Source organism: Kwoniella dendrophila, chromosome 1, assembly GCF_036810415.1.
Source record: "Kwoniella dendrophila CBS 6074 chromosome 1, complete sequence".
NCBI lineage: Eukaryota > Fungi > Basidiomycota > Tremellomycetes > Tremellales > Cryptococcaceae > Kwoniella > Kwoniella dendrophila.
In genome coordinates, this window is record NC_089476.1 from 1,639,686 (window position 1) to 1,658,025 (window position 18,340).

The 18,340-nt window shown below is 37.7% G+C and overlaps 7 protein-coding genes across 7 annotated transcripts; 4 read left to right on the forward strand and 3 right to left on the reverse strand.

The window, feature by feature from the left end:
* Nucleotides 1-182: 182 nt before the first annotated feature.
* L201_000593 (T-complex protein 1 subunit gamma) lies at nucleotides 183-2,494 on the forward strand (the record flags this gene model as incomplete). The annotated part of the gene is made up of 8 exons (XM_066216393.1): nucleotides 183-213; nucleotides 320-381; nucleotides 455-534; nucleotides 596-726; nucleotides 791-1,456; nucleotides 1,571-1,751; nucleotides 1,814-2,270; nucleotides 2,363-2,494. The coding sequence occupies 8 exons, from the start codon at nucleotides 183-185 to the stop codon at nucleotides 2,492-2,494; spliced, it is 1,740 nt and encodes a 579-aa protein (XP_066072490.1).
* Nucleotides 2,495-2,740: 246 nt separating this feature from the next.
* Nucleotides 2,741-3,397, reverse strand: L201_000594 (uncharacterized protein; the record flags this gene model as incomplete). Its single annotated transcript, XM_066216394.1, has 1 exon — nucleotides 2,741-3,397. One exon carries the CDS (start codon nucleotides 3,395-3,397, stop codon nucleotides 2,741-2,743), a length of 657 nt encoding a protein of 218 aa, XP_066072491.1.
* Nucleotides 3,398-3,958: 561 nt separating this feature from the next.
* Nucleotides 3,959-4,721, forward strand: L201_000595 (uncharacterized protein; the record flags this gene model as incomplete). Its single annotated transcript, XM_066216395.1, has 2 exons — nucleotides 3,959-4,065; nucleotides 4,190-4,721. The coding sequence occupies 2 exons, from the start codon at nucleotides 3,959-3,961 to the stop codon at nucleotides 4,719-4,721; spliced, it is 639 nt and encodes a 212-aa protein (XP_066072492.1).
* A 2,144-nt stretch (nucleotides 4,722-6,865) lies between these two features.
* Nucleotides 6,866-9,023, reverse strand: L201_000596 (uncharacterized protein; the record flags this gene model as incomplete). Its single annotated transcript, XM_066216396.1, has 7 exons — nucleotides 6,866-6,983; nucleotides 7,039-7,634; nucleotides 7,721-7,867; nucleotides 7,937-8,248; nucleotides 8,323-8,379; nucleotides 8,487-8,590; nucleotides 8,651-9,023. The coding sequence occupies 7 exons, from the start codon at nucleotides 9,021-9,023 to the stop codon at nucleotides 6,866-6,868; spliced, it is 1,707 nt and encodes a 568-aa protein (XP_066072493.1).
* A 747-nt stretch (nucleotides 9,024-9,770) lies between these two features.
* On the reverse strand, nucleotides 9,771-11,665 carry L201_000597 (uncharacterized protein; the record flags this gene model as incomplete). The annotated part of the gene is made up of 3 exons (XM_066216397.1): nucleotides 9,771-9,974; nucleotides 10,077-11,190; nucleotides 11,271-11,665. The coding sequence occupies 3 exons, from the start codon at nucleotides 11,663-11,665 to the stop codon at nucleotides 9,771-9,773; spliced, it is 1,713 nt and encodes a 570-aa protein (XP_066072494.1).
* Nucleotides 11,666-14,593: 2,928 nt separating this feature from the next.
* Nucleotides 14,594-16,928, forward strand: L201_000598 (uncharacterized protein; the record flags this gene model as incomplete). Its single annotated transcript, XM_066216398.1, has 8 exons — nucleotides 14,594-14,798; nucleotides 14,863-15,053; nucleotides 15,137-15,263; nucleotides 15,345-15,354; nucleotides 15,439-15,547; nucleotides 15,617-15,716; nucleotides 16,536-16,631; nucleotides 16,723-16,928. The coding sequence occupies 8 exons, from the start codon at nucleotides 14,594-14,596 to the stop codon at nucleotides 16,926-16,928; spliced, it is 1,044 nt and encodes a 347-aa protein (XP_066072495.1).
* A 287-nt stretch (nucleotides 16,929-17,215) lies between these two features.
* L201_000599 (uncharacterized protein) lies at nucleotides 17,216-17,721 on the forward strand (the record flags this gene model as incomplete). The annotated part of the gene is made up of 4 exons (XM_066216399.1): nucleotides 17,216-17,221; nucleotides 17,287-17,373; nucleotides 17,445-17,544; nucleotides 17,621-17,721. The coding sequence occupies 4 exons, from the start codon at nucleotides 17,216-17,218 to the stop codon at nucleotides 17,719-17,721; spliced, it is 294 nt and encodes a 97-aa protein (XP_066072496.1).
* Between the last annotated feature and the right edge of the window lie 619 nt (nucleotides 17,722-18,340).

Consider the following 18,340-nt stretch of genomic DNA (forward strand, 5'->3'; position numbering starts at 1 on the left):
CTTGCTTTTCCCAAAACTGCTACAGCTCGTGTATCACTGCCAGCTTATCTCTCTTAGATTCAGCTGCAAAAAGCGTAGGTCAGCAGAGTTTCCCGCTTAAAAAGAGGAAAAACCAAAAGTTCACCTCCACCTTCTACACCTTTCTACCCAAGTTTATCAATCAAAGTAGGAGATAAGGCAAGATGGCTATGCCAGGACAAGTCATGGTGATGAGTGAGTACTGGTGCTGCCCTAGCTGACCTCCTTGTAACGTCTGTCAAACATTCACCTAGACTTTCTTGCTATCGAGATTAACAACTAATCATCACTTATCCCGTAGACACCGGGCCCGAGCGTCAATCTGGTCGAAAGGCTCAAACTGCTAACATTGTAGCTGCCAAGGTGAGCTTTCCACAAACTGTTTTTTGCTACAAACAGTGTCAAGCTCATATTATATGACAATGTTCTCCTTCAGACTGTAGCCGATGTCATCAGAACATGTCTTGGTCCAAAAGCAATGTTGAAGATGATTCTTGACCCAATGGGAGGTATTTTGTCAGTTATCTGGCACTCAGCGCATTTAAGTGAAGCACAACTGATACTGATTATGCTATAGACTTACCAACGATGGTCATGCCATTCTTCGAGAGATTGATGTGGCTCACCCAGCTGCCAAATCAATGATTGAGTTATCTAGAACACAGGATGAAGAAGTTGGTGACGGAACAACCAGTGTTATCATCCTTGGTGAGTTGTTCTCCCACAGCTTGGAAAGGAAACGACTCATGTACTAATAGTGTATGAACGATAGCTGGTGAAATCCTTGCATACTCCCTTCCTTTGCTTGAACGACACATCCACCCAGTAGTCATCATTCGAGCTTTCAAAAAAGCTTTAAACGACGCTTTAGAAACTATATCATCAATTTCAATTCCTGTAGATATATCATCCGAGAAAGAAATGATGGCATTAATCAAAACATCAATTGGAACTAAATTTTCATCTAGATGGTCAGATTTAATGTGTTCGTTGGCTTTACAAGCAGTTAGAACAGTTGCTGTAACAGCTGAAGCTGAAAATGGATTAGTTGGTGGTAGTAGTGCATCTTCAGATGATAAAATGGGTGAAGCTTCAGGTAACGCTTCATTAAATATAAAAACAGTTGATATAAAAAGATATGCTAGAGTTGAAAAAGTACCTGGAGGTGAAATCGAAGATTCAAGAGTATTATCAGGTGTAATGATAAATAAAGATGTAACACATCCAAAAATGAGAAGAAAAATTGAAAATCCAAGAATTATCTTATTAGATTGTCCTTTAGAATATAAAAAAGGTGAATCACAAACAAATATCGAAATTCAAAAAGAAGAAGATTGGAATAGAATTTTACAAATTGAAGAAGAACAAATTAAATCTTTATGTGATAAATTAATTGAATTTAAACCTGATTTAGTCTTTACTGAAAAAGGTGTTTCAGGTGAGTTGCACGACCACACTTTGTAGTATCACTTGTCTCTCCTTTGGCTGCCTCAATTTGATCAAAATCTCATGAACTTGATCGATGCTAACATTTTTTCCGATCAACTCTCAGATCTCGCCCAGCATTACCTCCTCAAAGCAAACATCACAGCTATTCGACGAGTACGAAAATCAGATAACAACCGTATCGCTCGAGCTGTAGGAGCTACAATTGTCAATCGAGTCGAAGATTTGAGGGATGGCGATGTCGGTACTCAATGTGGTTCTTTCCACATCGAGAAATTAGGTGATGAGTGAGTTAATTAATCTCTTAATGTCCAGGTTACCACTAACTCAGTCGTCATGGAAATCATAGATACTTCACATTCCTTGATAAATGTTCAAATCCTAAAGCTTGTACGATATTATTACGTGGACCATCAAAAGATATTTTAAATGAAATTGATAGGAATTTAGCTGATGCAATGTCAGTAGCAAGAAATGTAGTATTCAATCCAATTTTAGCACCAGGTGGTGGTGCTACAGAAATGGCAATTTCAGTTGCATTAGGTGAAAAAGCAAAATTATTACCTGGTGTTGCTGGAGCACCATACAAAGCTATAGCAGATGCATTAGAAGTTATTCCAAGAACTTTAATTCAAAATTGTGGTGGTAATGTAATTAGAACTTTGACTGAATTAAGAGCAAAACATGCTGAAGGTAATCATATGTTTGGTGTAGATGGTGATACAGGTAAAGTTACAGATATGATAGATTATGGTTTATTAGAATCTGCTTCAGTTAAAATTCAAACGTTAAAAACTGCTATTGAGGTGAGTTTCCGCTTTTGTCCAAATTCTTCCTCATATCCCACTATTGAATTGTAATTCTGATTCCATGCTGATTATATGTGCTTGTGATATAGTCCGCAACACTTTTACTTCGTGTAGATGATATCGTGTCTGCTAGAAGACCAGGAGAAGAAGCTGGTGCAGGTGGTGGTGTACAAACTATGGGCGGTGAAGATGGACCAGGTGGTGAAATGCCTGAAATGTAAAAGTAGTTTGCCATAAAAAAGCATACAATATTTCGGACCATGCATAGATGAATATAAAATTGACCTGTAAATTTCTAAGAACAGTTTATACTTGTTACAAAAAAACAAGTCTATATTTACATCCCCCACAGCTTTCGAATGAATGCTGACAGCGTTATGAGCGATTCAGTCCACAAATAATTCATATACAGTCTCCTAGCGTTTTTGTGGAGCTCAGCGCATCAATAATCACCCTTTTTTAATATTTTATACCTCTTTCGATAAAACCAAATTTGGTCTTTTTGATTGACCTGCATAAAAAGTTTTTTCACCAATCTGTTTAAAACCAACTTTTTCATAAAACTTTTTACCTCTATGATTATTTACCCAAACACCTAACCATAAATGAGTTTTACCTAATTCGTTTGATTTTTCTTCACTTGATTTTACTAATAATTGTCCTAATCCTTTACCATGTGTTTTATCTGATGTATATAATCTTTGTAATTCAATGTATCCTCTTTTACTGTCTTCGTCCTTTAAATTAACGGAATCTGGATATGAATTTATTACAAGTTGAGATACACCTAATAATTCTTCCTTATTCTCGTTTGAAGAAGGAGTAGATGAGAAAGCTAAAATGAGTATATATTTTGAATCTTCTTTTATCTCCTTCTCAAAGCTTTCAGGTGATAATGTGATATTAACATATTTATCTAAATCTTCTGGAGAAACTGAATATCCAAAATGTTTAGTCCATGTGCTACCAACTAATTTAGATATTGCTTTTGCATCTTCTGGTTTTGCTAATTTGATCACATAGTCTGGTATCTCGTCAATAGGTTTTTCAGGATTATTGAGGTTGTTGATAGGTAAAACATCAGCATGAGTCGGTTCGATGTTTGGTATAGATTGATTTGTCATGTTTGTGAATAATGGGTAATGAAAATAGCTAATGGAACGTGAATAAGGTCAATACGTCTACGGACTTTGTCAAAGAATAAATTAGCCTTTCTTAGGAAAATTGCTTGCGCTTTTTAGAAATCACTGTATGAAGCGATACATAAGTGACTGACATTTTAACGATTACGAGTCGATTAAGACCTTGACAAATGTGTCAACGTGATGAATTGCTTATCTATCCATTTCCATTTCTTCTATGGCTTATCGCTGTCATGCTTCATGTATATACATGATAACATCTCGGTCCGACTATTGATTATGTAATCAAACATATGGCTTGATCGCGTGGGAGTTTGAGGAGAGCTTCCGCTTCCGAATGATGATATTTGCGAGATTGATTTATACATTTATACATTTATACATTTATACATTTATACATTTATACATTTATACATTTATACATTTATACATTTATACATTTATACATTTATACATTTATACATTTATACATTTATCAAAACACTCTGTTCAAATACCTTACAAATAAGGAGATCAAAAATCAAGGAAACAGTAGCAAACAGCATGTCCGGCTTCATCTTAGGTACAGGATCCGGCATATTAGCTTCAGCAGCTGTATATTACACACTTTCAACTTCTTTGAGGGAATCTACAGCTGGATTGAGGTCAGAGTGAGTTAACAATATCTCGTTACTGTTTGGAGATTGTTATGTCGAAACGAAGATCTCCAAAATCATACAACTAGATCTACAATGGGTCGAGTATCCGCTGATAAGTCTTTCCGACATATTGTAGACTCCATAACTCTTCTACACTCTTGTCAAATTCCTTCGAACCTGTGAAACCACCAGCACCATCGTCGTTAATTGGACCATCATCATTGAATCCAGTCTATCAACCAAGTTTTGGAACTATTGTAAAACAAAAATGGAACGAGACTCTAACTTCAGTATTTTCAGGAGTTAGAGAAACAGATTGGGAAGGTGTTGGTAAAAATATTGTAGAAACTGGTCAAAACGTTATAGATCGTATATCAGAAACAACTTCAAATTCAACCCCTTCAACAAATGGTGAAACTACATCATATGGAATACCACCATTAAGTTCACCCGTTGCAGAAACAACCAAAAATCATACTACTGTAGGAGTCGTTCCAGGAACAACAGGATTAATAGATAATGTTGAAAAAATACCTGAAACTAAGGTTGGTATAGATAAATCCATAGGATTAGATTTAAGAAAAGATAGTTATGGTGTAGTTCAAGGAAATGAAGTAGAAGAAGCTTTAAAGAAAAATGCTCAAAAAGAAGGTAGAAGATTGGTTTAGTTTTAGCTCAATTTAGTTTGGTATAATCATCGATAGATGTATTGCGTTGAATACATATGGGAAAAGAAACACTCAGATTTAGCAACATTTGGAGTGGTTTATAAGTCAAAATGAAGTAAAATGTAACTGCATAAAAGTCAATCTATGCATACGTAGCAAGAGTGTAGGTGTATGCTGATGGGATGAACCCGAAATGATAAGCAAAAAAAAATGGCATATGTCATTAATATGGAAAGATTGAAATGGAGTATGATCATCATAAGGAGTATACATTCACTGAAGTATTAATTGCTCATCGTAATCATCCAATATGGAAGTATATGGACTAAATCGCTAACGAATGGAGATAGGAAGAACGAAGTTTTAAACATACGTACAGTACGAGGTATGACGTTCAGCTGAGTCAATATTTCAACCTAATATAGTATAATCATCTGATTTGATTATAGTCAATAAAACGGTTATATTGATATCCTTAGTGAAGTCATGAATAAGAAGGATTTAATCTGCTAAACATCTATAATCTGTTTTTCTGATCATTTCTTGTTTTGCTCTTCTCGTTGACACACTCCTCGTGCTGCCCACTACTGCCTCAACACGAACAATCGGTGTCAAAATCCACTCAAACAACAACAATTTATTGATCTACCTGATATATACAATCAATATACCAGTCCATATTCAATTATACGTCAATATCAAAGTCGACTAGATATTCAACAAACCTGCCAAATCGTCGATAAAATACATCTTGCGTTGAATGAGATACCCCAAGATTCAAAATCGCTCTACCACAACTAAAATGTCAAATTCATCGATATTCATTAAAGATCACGTATACAACTGTTCTTTCAATACAACAAAATGTGCAGAATTCATTTGTAAAGGTATGAACGAACGTATCATACCTTGGATTGATGAAAATGGTAGAAACGAATATTCATGCTTTGGTGATTATTCTGCACGAACATATTATTGGACTCAAATTAAAAATCCTTCAACATGCGCGAACAGTAGTAGCAATTTCTCTCTTTTAGCACCTTATAATAATATTACTTGGATTGAAAGTGGAGTAGCAAATACTCAGATTGACTTGAAGCATAAAAGATCTATATCATTCATTATGATTCTTATTATCCTTCATAATTTGTTTATAGCTTAATTCCCATAACCTCGATGAATGGATTATTTAGCTATCAAAAAGAAATTGCATCATTCGATGTACGGTATCTACGTACGTTAAGCAGATGTTTTTGTTGTACTATGACTACTCATGATATCAACACTGTATACTAATGAGAAATGGAGAAATACGTACAATAATTAGACATGACGTTGAGGTGAATCACCTTGTCAACTTAAAAAAAATACGATCAACTGACTTGTTTCCACGATGAATGTTGCTTGGCTATTACAAGAGACGATTTAGTCCCAGGCGATGTGACATATATATACCATAAGTGCTTCAATACTACTTCACTTCACCTCCCGTGATTGCATTCCATCACCACCAGAAAGACAAATATCAGAATATCTTAGTTATACACATTGTCGCACAAACAATCACATAAATAAATAAAAAATCACTAATTTATTTCTCTATATATATATATACAATTAAAGCAATTTAAAACAATAATGTCTCCTACTTTGATTCAACATCAATACAACTGTTCATACGATACTGTCAGATGTGCAGAATTCATTTGTGCAAGTGTAAATGAACCGATAGTAACTTGGATGGATGATGTTTTCGGTAAAGAACAATATTCTTGTTTTGGTGATGACACCTCTTTGAAACTCTGTCATGCACAATGGCAAAATCTTCAAACTTGCTTAGGAACCAATTGCAATTGCACCACAAATAAACTTTATATTCCCACAAATGGATCTTCATCGATAACAAATAGAGGTTCAAGATACAAGATTTTGCACATGTTATTCTTCCTCTACTTTTTAGTCTTTACTATATCTGTCAATGGATTTTAGATCGTTTCCAACAAATTATCAAATATGGTATTTAGACAAGGTTGAGGTTAGATAAACATAAAAATGCATTTAATATATCCAAATTCGTTTGTTACAATTATACTTTTACACAGATACACCATATTGTCAAACAGTTTCCATCAAATTGCATAGCATTATGAGCAAGTCCAATCCCAACTGTCGCCGTCCTCACATTCACCTAAGCCTATACCCCACCATTCAATTACTGATTTAGCTACAGCCTCTCGTGTAGAGATAGTTTGAGTTTCCATACTACGACAAATAAAATACATCAACACAAATATTCTAAACGAGAGGGAGAACTTACGTTGATATCCAAGGTTCTTGAGCAGCTAAATAATGAAACCCTTTTAGAGGTTGGGTAGGAGGATAAGTTTTGATCGGTTTCAATTTAGGATACGAGTCCCATTCTTTCCTAATCAACCAATTTGGTTTTTCACCTATCAACTCTTTGATGAATCTATCATTTATCCTAGTCAATGAAAATACTTTAACTATATATTCCATTTCTGCTTTTGTACCATCTTTTGAAATCGTGATTGGATTATGCCATGAGATAGATTGGAATCGTGGTGGAGGAATACCTTTTTTCTCTCTTGATGTTATACCTGTAGTCATTATTACACTTGGTACCTCGCTACCTTCTGGTAAACCAAAGAATGATGGTTCAGGTCGAGATTTTATCGTGCTGAATAAAGTTACTTGTAATCTGATATATGGTGTAGGAGGAATAGGTTTCAAGAATTGATTTTCCAATTCGTTTTTATTGTGAATCGGTGAAGAATGCCATGGTGCTGCGAAAAATACAGCGTCGAATGGATTTCCATCGTTTAACTCTGTTTTGTTTGACTTAATAATGTATTGAAGGGAGTCTTTGGATCTTAGAGGAATGATTTCAGATACCTACATCAAGTCAGAATCAGTTTTCTGGGTCTCTGCTATGTCTAGTAGTTGATCTACCAGTAGAAAAGCCTGGAGACATCGCTCACCTCAGTACCTAGATGAACGATTGCTTTACTTTCAGCAAGCATTCCTTCAAAGATTTGCCGATTACCTCCTTCTACTTGGGATGCACCTGTAGTAGCTAAGGAAACTACAGCTCCAAGACCATGAATATGTTCCATATCTGAAGCATACTGAACAATTGATCAGAGAAAATATCAAATCAGTAATCACACTGTGTAATACAACGAAACAGAACTCACATTTGTCCTTGTGGCACCTTCCCAAATTTCACCTAACCAATTTTTGTTTACTCCAATCACGTTTTTAGCGAGATCTTGGCCTGTTCTAGAAGTATATTCGTGCCCGAGTCCTATATTCTCTACCAGATCTTCTACACTTTCAACCGGACCTCTCTCAGAAAGGTATGTAGAATCATACAATTTGAGCATCTTATTAACCATTTTGGTAACTACAGATTTCGTTTTCATAGGTGAGTATCCGTATCTCCACAATGCTTTGACCGAAGTAAACCATGTGGAAGAGCTTGTGGTTGATAGGAATCTTGTACCATCCTGAAGTAGAATATCATAATGACAGAACTTAAGTAAGAGACTAAGTCGGGTTTCTGAAGTATTGAACGACTCACCCAAATTCCCACTCTGGCATCGTTGATATCAGGTTCAACCAACGTCAAATTGAAGAACTAAAACATACCTTTCAGTGAGTACTTCTATATTGTAAGGATGTAAGAGATGTTCAATTGTGAAACTAGTAGTTAGGGCTCCTGTTGGTGCATGGGTTTGTACGTACCTTTACACTCTTCATCATATTTTTATTGGATCCCACAAAGAGAGTCGCACCTATTTCCTGAGGTCGAAGTGAAGTATCATTATACGGATAGACTATCGTCGTTCCTGTTCCATAGCTCTTATCAGTACAGTATTGGGCGTTTAGCAATCTACGTTGAAGCTTACTACCACCAATATAACCTTCTTTATCAAAGACGACAACCTCATCTAACAAACTACCTTCTTTCAAACCTAATCTGGATTCGGCAACTCTAGACGCTCTTTTAAGAAAGAATGCAGCTGAACTTCCACTAGCTCCAGCGCCTATAATAGCTACCCGTCTAGCTTTTTGTTCTGAATTACCTCCATTGTTGGAAGCACTATAAGGTCCCGATGCTGTTATATCAACTTCATTATCCTGATTAAATAGGAAAGGTATGGTAGGATGTCGGATTTGGAATGGTTGAACCAACAAGATAGATAATACCAGTAACACTGATACGGTGATTATCTTGATTCGAAAGGGTGCATCTCGTATTTTCTTCAATATGGAATTCATCTTGAGCTTCTGGAATCCCTTCTACCAGTTGGAACTATTCCTCATTTGGGAGTTTCCCCCTTAATAATTTGCGATCTTATATACTGGTTATTTCCTTAGTCGCTGTTGTAAAGTTGTATCACACAATGGTTTGTTCGGTAGTAACCCTTGATCACCGGAGTTTTGTCATCCTGATATGAGTAGTGGGATCCTGCTTTCAGCAGACAGCTTCAGCGGGTGTATGTTTTGGGTCCGATATACTTCAGAAAAAAACAAACATAAAATATAATAAGTTACATATTTCAAATGACAGCTATTTTATATGATCTCACCTCCACTTACAACTTTCAAGGACTTGCGTAATTTAATGATGCTTTGGTATCAAAACAATATAATGATGACGGTTTCTTCGGTTTCACTTTGCGGGGGGTCGTATGCATGTCGAATAATAGCTAGTTGATACAAATGACTGTGGGAAAATTCAGTACAGCTTTATATTATAGGGAAACATGATGCATAGGGTCACCGTATACGAATGTGCATATATGCAAAGTATGAAATGTTACAAGGTATTTTTAACAAAGATATATATTTCAGAAACCCAATGAATAATATTTACTCAAATTAAATTACAATTGTACAGATATTACAATAACAATAAAAGTGAAAAAAGAAAAAAAAAACAAAATAACAAAGATAAAATCATAGTTGAACAGAACGAAAAACCCAAATAAACAATGAAAGTGAGTGCTATATCACCAAGAAAACTTATGACATGAAGAAAGTCTCAGCCATATCTTGTTCATCTTTAGTCAATTGACGACTTGCTGTAGCAGCTATAGAAGCTTGAGAATGTAATGTAGGAGCGCAAGATTGTCTATTTTTAGCTATTCTTGCTTGTTGAGCTTTATAAGCGTCATGTGAAGTTGGGGGTGGTACTGCTGATTGTCTCTTTGAAGAAGGTTTGGTTTTCTGGAAGGGAGTAAAAGGGAAAAAGAGTAATAAGTCAGTAACACTTCCCTAGTTTCCTTTTGATGTTATTCCTGACAGGTATTCAGGCATTATATTACTTACGTCAGATAAATTCATTACGGATTTTCTCCATTTACTCTCTTTTCTACCTAAATCATTCATTGGACCAGTTCCTACAGGAGCTTTACGCGGTGGACTTGAACCAGCTAATTTCATACCTTCGTACATTTTTTCAGGTGATAATCCTTGGTGTTGAGCAGATGGAGAAACTCTTCTAGTTTCATTTTGATTTTGGGGTAGTCCACTTATAGATCTCATCAGAGTAGAAGGTGAAGAAGGTGAAAGTGGTGTGGATATTTTTGTTTCTACCGAGGATGACATTACAGATGATCTGACACTACTTGCTGACTCTGGACCTAGACCTGAACCACCAGAAACATTTCTAGATGGAATTCGTATTGGTGCTAATGGCCTAACCACATCTTTCGATTCGCTATCCTCTTTTGTTGGCAAGACCATCGTTGTGTCCACCACAGGAGCAAGTATAGGGACGGGATTAGAAGGAAGGGCAGTTTTAGAGATCGGTTCATCTTCTTCCTCCTCAATGTCAAATCCTTCGAAACTCAACATACCCTCAGCCTTCTTCTTGGTTATTGTAGATTGCTGCGATGCTGTTGGTGGAGGAGCTGAAAAGTCCAATGCAGGTACATCTTCTGACGATAATTCTGAAAGACTTTCGAGAGTAGGGGAAGGAGGTAAAGGTATTCTACAAGGATCTGTTTCTTTGACTGGCGGAGCGATAGGAGTTACTGGTAGAGGAGATTGAACGAATTGCTGCACAGCTGAAGTTGGTGTTTGATTAATTTTCGATGGTATAGCTGAAGCTAACGTAGGACCTTTGACGGATTTGGACGTATCGATTTTAGACAAGGTAGGTTTATTTGTTGAATTACCTCCGCCAAATGCCATTGTTTTCCTCTTGGATAAGGTAGCGGATTTATCTTCTTTAATTGATTTTTCTGAAGTACTACTGGTAGGTGCAGGTGAAGTATTCGATCTACCAGTGAGTTTACGAAGGAAAGATGAAAATCCTGAAGATTGTTTAGATGGCATGGGTGGTCTTTGGGGAATGGGAGCAGATGTTTTAGGTTGGATCTGAGAAACTGATTTCTTCTCTGAAATGACTGGTACTGCAGGTACCGGTGGGGGAGGAGTTCTATCAAGATATTCAATCAGACTTGGGTCAAACAGACGAAGCATGGAAACGATTAAGGCGCATTTAAATGGACTACTCACTTTTCACCAACACTGGAAGCTCTTTCCCTACCTCCTTTCTCTGCACCTTTCTTTTTTCTTAAAGTCTGCATTGATTTACTTAGATTCAATCTACCTTTTTTACTTTCTTTCGTTATTGGACTTCGTATTTCTGATGATGAAAGATCTTCTTCATCAATTGTCGATTGAATTTTTATTGGTGAAGATCCGTTTTTGATTGAAACTTGTAATATCGATGGTGGATCTACAGGTGTTATCAAAGTCTCTGATTCCGTTGAATCACCGTTTGATGAAGATGTTACCTGATTTAGATGTAATTGTGAATTTTGCGAATCGTCTATTGTTGATGAAAATGAATGTGTTGATACAGATCTATCCAAATCTGGTACCGCCGACGGAGATATTATTGTTGACATCTTGTTTCAATTTCTTTTTTGACTTGGTGAAACGTCAATGCAGTAAAGATGGTCAAGGCTCGAAATTGTGAAACTGTTCGGAAAGAGGCTTGAGGGTTTTATATCGATATTGAATGTCTGAATATGTCAAGTTGGAAGAGGATGTTTTGCTTTTCAGTCTCGGATACTTTACGAGAAAAAAACAGTCAATCGTCAGCTGATGTTCTTGTTGGTTTCCTTTGTTTTGAACGCCACGGTTATGCTTTTAGTCGAGAGACTTTGTTGATTGCTCTACAGGGGGAAATCATATGTTTTCCGAGGTGAAACTCACAAATATAGGAATATCAGACGACCACAATGAGCTAGAACAACAACTGATTGGCTTTTTAGAATGGATGGTACTCTTCTTTTTTTTTTTCTTGGTTTCCAATGAAACCGGAATGCTCGGAATTGTTGGACCGGTAGTCGTAGTATGTACAGTACGGTGATCGACGCGCTCGAAAACTGTTTATGACAATAATATCGATAATTACAAAGATCTGAATGTGCAAAGATATACTATCAAGTTGAAGACAACGAAGAAGCACAATCCAGTATGAACATGTTGTTCTTTGTCATTCTTTTGCATGTATACATCACTTCCTGATCAATTGACAACGTCGGATTGCCTCGGTTCAATCGATTGTTATTGTATTTCTGTATTTTTCCATCTTTTACCCAAAACGTCCTTTTCAATTGACCTTCTCTCTTTCATTTTCATTTGTTTACCCCGTACCTTCCTTCTAATTTTAATCGAAATTACCTCCCTAATTCTCCTAATGGATGGTAAGGGATTTTGTGGGGAAATACAGGTAAAGAAAAGGTCGTGTGGTTGAAAAGAACAAAAAGGCTTCTTTTCTAATGCCGGTGATGTCACATATAGTTAGAACATTGTATGGGTCTGGACTTCACACAGTAAAATGCAAACTGTATTGTACAGATTCACTCGGTGATCGTGCAGTCTCAACTCGATCAAAGCACAGATTCAAGAAAAAGAGTTTACAGTTCTGGGTCCGCCAGTAGGAAAGCAGAAATACACTATAGAAGCGATTTCAGGGAAAGGTTTTAATGAATACCACAAGTAGGGAAAATCGGAATCGGAACGGAATACTGTACATGTAAAACCTAGAGTGTGAAGGCACGATATCTCAACTACACTAACAACAAAACTTTGACTACGGTAACTTAACTCGAAAAAGCTTTTAGAAATTCCGGATTTTTTGTTCAACCTTTCTTAATTTGAACAGCTGAAACTTGTGGCTTGTATTGCACAGCAGCATACATAGCATCTCATGTCTATCTGCGTCATCATGTTGGATTCTCATGATTGTTGCTGTCGAATGTGAACTGTGCATTTCCGTTTGACATTTATAAAAGAATTCAACTTTTAGTGCTATAATCATCAGTAAATAAGGGTTTTGAGCCTAACGAAAAGATCAACGTTAATGATGGAAATGGACTAGTCCAGGAACTTTTTCGCTGCGCAGGCAGAAAATCCTGATTTTATCATTTTCGCGAGAATAGGGTAAAGTTAGGTAAAATCGGGAAGATCATTCAAATCGAATGGACCCTTTTCATCAAAACATATTGGAATCTAACAAGTTCATCATGTTGTAACAACAAGTATGAGGGGTTTGTTGTACTTCGTTTCTCACATATACTTTATACACAAACGGAGTACGAGAGTTACTCCGGTAGTAGCCCGAATGCTGGATTGGTTCGAAGCCAAAGAACAAGATATTTACATTACACAATGCCAGAGCGGTTTAGCAATCATCGATATTGAATTATGAGTCGTTTGCGCGCAAATGCTGTTTTAATACTTTGTGTCAATAAGTGAAGTTACACTAATACTACGTATCTTGCGATCTGCTTCATGATCAACAAGATCGTCATCTGCAAGGCATCATTATAAGTATATTTGACTCACCTACAGCATTGACTGTTTCTTTGTCACGATAGCTGAAGGGTCCGAATCGTATAAATGACGCAAGAAGATTGATAGGTCTATCGCAAATCCTTTATATAGATACAAACGTTCGAGGTCTTGCTGATCTAGTCAATGGAAAATCGTGCAATTGACGATTTCATCGGATTCAAAGCGAAAGTATAGAATTGATGTAGGGAACCATTGAGTGAGTGAGAATATCTTTGGTTTAGACGCGTCTAAATGCGTAAATGCTGATCTTACCATTTTGTACTGGCAGTTCTTAGCTCGATTCGCCTGAACTGACTGAACGTTCAGAAAGTACTGATGTCCTTTCCATATTTTCAAGAGTACCAACAAGGCAACCATCAGAATTGAAAGGTCAACGACACCCGATATCCGCCCAAAATGGTGTCCTGCGTCGTGCTTTCCCTTTACAGAGGTTAAGGTGAAATTATCAGGACTCACGCGTTCAAGTGCAGGGTTATACCTTGAGCTATCAGGTTAGCGATCTGTATCTATAGTACATGTTTTATATTGTTTTACTGAATCAACAACATATAGTTAATTGCATCAACGGAGACCAACAAAGTTTACAGTGATTGTTTAACGGTACCTGATTTTCATGTGAGTGTGCCTTGTTCTCTGAACTGATGAACAAAATATACTTGACAATACATCTTTATTCATGCACGTCGATCCGATAATTCAGTTTCCAGTAAATCAACAGTGCAAATCCAGCAATTGTTCTAATCAAACGAACCTAAGGTAAACACTGATATGCATCATTGGAGGCGGTTGCGGATCATAACCGGTTTCTCATTTTATTCGGTCTGGTATCATGTCAACAATAGGATATTTGAATTGATTGTACTGTCAAGCTAGGGGTATACATATAAGTATCCTTTGGTCATTGAAAGATCAGTCTTCTTTCCCACCTTCTTCCTCTCTCCACTTATGCGGCATCTTACTATACGCTCAACATGTTCACGATCAAACTCTTATCATTGCTCCTTTTGGCGATAACGGCCAGAGCATTGGTGGTCATTCCAACAACGTCTAGTAGTGCCCTGGGACCAGAAGAGACAATGGGTCTTACCAATGCTGAAAGATTTGCCAAGGGTTTGAACCCTGCTACACCTAAATCACTTGATAGATCTGTTCCGTCTAAGGTCAGAAAACAATTGTGTAAGTATGCCCTGCCCTGCATTGTCGATATGAAGAAGCTTATATCCCATTTTCTCGTTAACAGCTAAAAGTCTCACTAAACGAGGTCCAGCATGTCCATCAGCATCTCCTATTGCATTTCCTAGTGAACCTCCGTCACCTTCCACTATCTTGAGTAACGAACAACTAGAAGATTTCACTTTTACAGTCAATCTACCATTTCCAGTGCAAATTTTTGGGTCAACCTCAAACACCATTTATGTGAATAACAACGGTGTAAGTGAAGACAGAATCACTTTCACATCAGGTCGATCCATTAGCTGATCTTTCATGATCTCCGGTCTATGTAATGTGATTAGTTCATTTCCCTTTCCAACCCAGACAACTACTTTCCAGGAAGGATGTACAATACAGGAGAGAACGTTGCTTTACCAGCTCACGGAAAGACAGCTGATAGTCCTCTTCTTTATGCTCTTTTCGCTTACTGTACGTTGATCATATCTGTCCTTTTCACGGTTCCCTGACTGATTATGTTTTACTTCCATCGCCTGTCAAACAACACTTTAGGGGATGATCTGTAAGTTTGCTTTTATTGGAATCATGATCCATGGATAGGAGCTACTTTGAAGCTGCTGAATATGTACCAATGTCCAACATGTAGTTACATCTATTATGACATAACATATATGTCTGTTGGTTACGATAATAAGAGCGTAACTTTGAAATTCCTCGAGAGAGCGAATGCTGGCGATACAAGGGTGTCTTTTACCGTAAGTTTTTTTCCAACTTTGCTAGTTTGACACAGAAATTATCTCCAACGATAGTTCTTCTATGATTAGGTTTACTATACTACTGATTCACCAGGAAGATGGTATATCTATTACGATGGCGATCATTATGCAGATGGTGATTCAGCAACTATCGGTGCTCAAGGAGGCGGTGAGTTCTTATCAAGATACTCTTCCATCTTTCATATCTTTCAATCGCTATCTGGGATTTGTTAGGGTTAACTCAAGAACAAACTATCTTGTGCACATAGATGATTTCGTCCAATATGAGTATGATACATCCGAGACTACGTACCCTGGACTCAAGATTGCGATCGATACTAATTGTGAAGGAAGTTGGACAGCAAGTAGTCCAGAATAATCACTGTTATCAATCATGGAAAGGAGGACATTTGGAATTCAGTATTGATGGTGAATGATCAAGCTTGTTCACTTTTCATTACACGGACAATGCATACTGTGCGGACCTTCACTTTGCGCTAGCTGGGTACGCTTACAGCCCGAGATGTGAATGGCTAGTCAATATCGAACAGGGCAGATCTGTGTTATGCCGTGGTTCACTTGCTGTTTAGAAATTTTATCCCGCACATCAATAACCAACAACTCACATGATTACATAGCAACGTCGATCATTTGAATGGTGATCACTTGCAAATCAATTGACTCATCACAGAGGATAGACCAGGTGCTCTATAGAAAGGTGCCGTAGCAGCTGACTGAGACCATGACTTAGTTCCAGTGTACAGTATGTGCAGAATGAGATTTTAGAGGATTATTGGTAATACCGATTACCTATATAACTTACGATATTTCTTTTTCATCCCCTTTGTCTTTAGTTGACTGTAACAGCACAGCACTCCCATATCATAGTACCGCATAAGAGGGTATAACAACTCAACAAGTATGTTCATTTTGAGATTCATCACAATTCTTCTCGGGATCACATACATCTTTGCGGATGCCCTGCCAGCCGAGCTTGATGGCATCCTTACAAATGCTGAACGATTGGCCAGAGGCTTGAAGCCGGCTACGCCAAGAGCTCTTGAGCCCAAAGAAATCAATTCAGGTGAGCTTACATTACAGCTTCCAAAACCGGTCACTATTTTGTATGATCAACATGGTACGCTAACTCCCGTGTGGCTGATTCGCATATATAGCCACCCGAACATTGAAGAGAGGTCCAGCGTGTCCTTCAGCTTCACCAATTGTATTCCCGGGAGAGCTTCCTATTCCTACAACCTTGGTTGCTTTTGAAGATGACAACGCCTTCCAGATTGAATTGCCTTTCCCGGTACAAATCTTCCAGAGTTCTGATCATAATGTTTGGGTTTCGACAAATGGAGCAAGTCAACATTTGTTATAAGCAGGATTGTCATGAGCTGTCGTACCCCGGTGGCGAGAGCTGACTGAACTATATGCTCAGTTTGTCTATCTGTTCGAAACCGATCTTAATCTCGGAGCCAATCCAGTAAATCATCCTCTTCCAAGCGATAAAGGTCCCTCAACGAGTGTCTTTGCTTATTGTAAGTAATTTACCATTTCAAACCTCCCACGTCAAGAAGTGCAACTTGCCGTCTTCTGACAGATTAGTTTTTTGGGTGACTGCTTTTTTTCGATAATAGGGGCCGATATGTGAGACTCCACAACTGCATGTCTGTATGTTCTGCCATTAGACCGCTGATACGAGTGCATCGCCTAGCGTCTTTGGCCGTCCTGACCAGTTGATCGCCTACGGTTTCGATGACAAAACTGTTACTTTGTGCTTTAATGGGCAAGCTTATGCGGACAGATCTCTGGTTGAATTTTCGGTTCGTATCAACCTTTAATGTTCAATGAAGAATTGCGATTGAATTCATATTGAGGTCCGTACTCAAAACAGATCACCTATACGACTGATTCACCAGGAAGATGGTATGTATATTTCAAGGATAACCAATGGCTTAACGGCGAATCAGCAACTATTGGCGCGCAAGATGGAGGTGAGTTATTTTTATGCTGAAGACAAAGTGTAGGATAGCTCTGACCGGAAATTGATTGTATTGCTGTTATCTTTAGATGCTTTCGTTCAATACGAATACAGTACTGCAGGCACCGTATACCCTGGGATGAGATTAGCAATTGATACCAATTGTGGAGGAAGTTGGACTATAGGTTAAGTAAGGTCATGTGAGGCGTTTGTCGGCTTTGGTACATGTGCATGTTGGACGACCGGTAGTGTATGATATTATGTGGCCAATTAAATGCATCAATAACCTGATTCGTGTATGGTTATATCTCGAGTGCGGTTGTTGCTAATCAGTGTGGCAAAGACCAATGGGTAATATAGTCTGAACAGCTTGATCGCGGTTAGATGTGAAGCTGCATGTATCATCACCTTGAAAATCTCGACCATTTTTCAATACAAGATCGCCCTTCAGTATCATATAGACAGTGGAGAAGCGAAAGGATTTCGTGCCTGCGAGAGTTCATTCTGATTACCAACGTCCTGATGCGCTGTCAGCTGCCGCCTCCTGATATAGTGATTCTTTGTTTGATTTGGGTTGATCATGCTTTTGACAACTTCAAACACATGATTTAAGATTAGCTCCTTTCGAGGCGGCTCGGTGTCAATGATCACAGTTGTTGCATGTAGCCACTGCGACTATGCATTAGGTGGCTTTCTATGCTATGACATAAATGCTATAAATGCTGTGAACGATTTATCCATTAATAGATACGGCATGAAATCAGCTTTCGGATAAATCCGATACAATTACGTAAATATGCTAGATTATG